The following is a 322-nucleotide window of genomic DNA, read 5'->3' as shown; positions in this document are numbered from 1 at the left end:
TGGGCGGGGTTTTGGGCGGCTGCAGCCGGCTGACCGTCCGCCGGTCGCCGGCGGTCTGGGTCTGCGATCCAGCCCCCAGGGGTGGAGACGCGGGCGGTAGATGGGGGTTGCCTAGACCTCGGCCTTAGTCTTTAGTACAGCTTCAGCGACGCCGACGAAGATGGCGCCCTGGGTGCGGACTATAGGGGAGAAGCTGAAGCAGCGTCTGCGGCTGGACGTGGGACGCGAGATCTGTCGCCAGTACCCGCTGTTCTGCTTCCTGCTGCTCTGCCTTAGCGCCGCCTCCCTGCTCCTCAACAGGTAAGGCGGCGGCGCAGGGGCG

General features: G+C 67.7%; 1 protein-coding gene across 1 annotated transcript in view; it reads left to right on the top strand.

Moving 5' to 3' along the window:
• SNX14 (sorting nexin 14) overlaps positions 1-322 on the top strand; it is an 85,456-nt gene continuing 85,134 nt past the window's right edge. Inside the window, exon 1 of the mRNA XM_010834754.1 lies at positions 1-300. Coding sequence (XP_010833056.1) covers positions 161-300 — 140 coding nt within the window. The 5' untranslated portion in view covers positions 1-160. The remainder of the gene's footprint in view (positions 301-322) is intronic.

Source organism: Bison bison, unplaced genomic scaffold, assembly GCF_000754665.1.
Source record: "Bison bison bison isolate TAMUID 2011002044 unplaced genomic scaffold, Bison_UMD1.0 scf7180017864035, whole genome shotgun sequence".
NCBI classification, from domain to species: Eukaryota; Metazoa; Chordata; class Mammalia; order Artiodactyla; family Bovidae; genus Bison; species Bison bison.
This window is presented reverse-complemented; position numbering and strand designations above follow the sequence as displayed.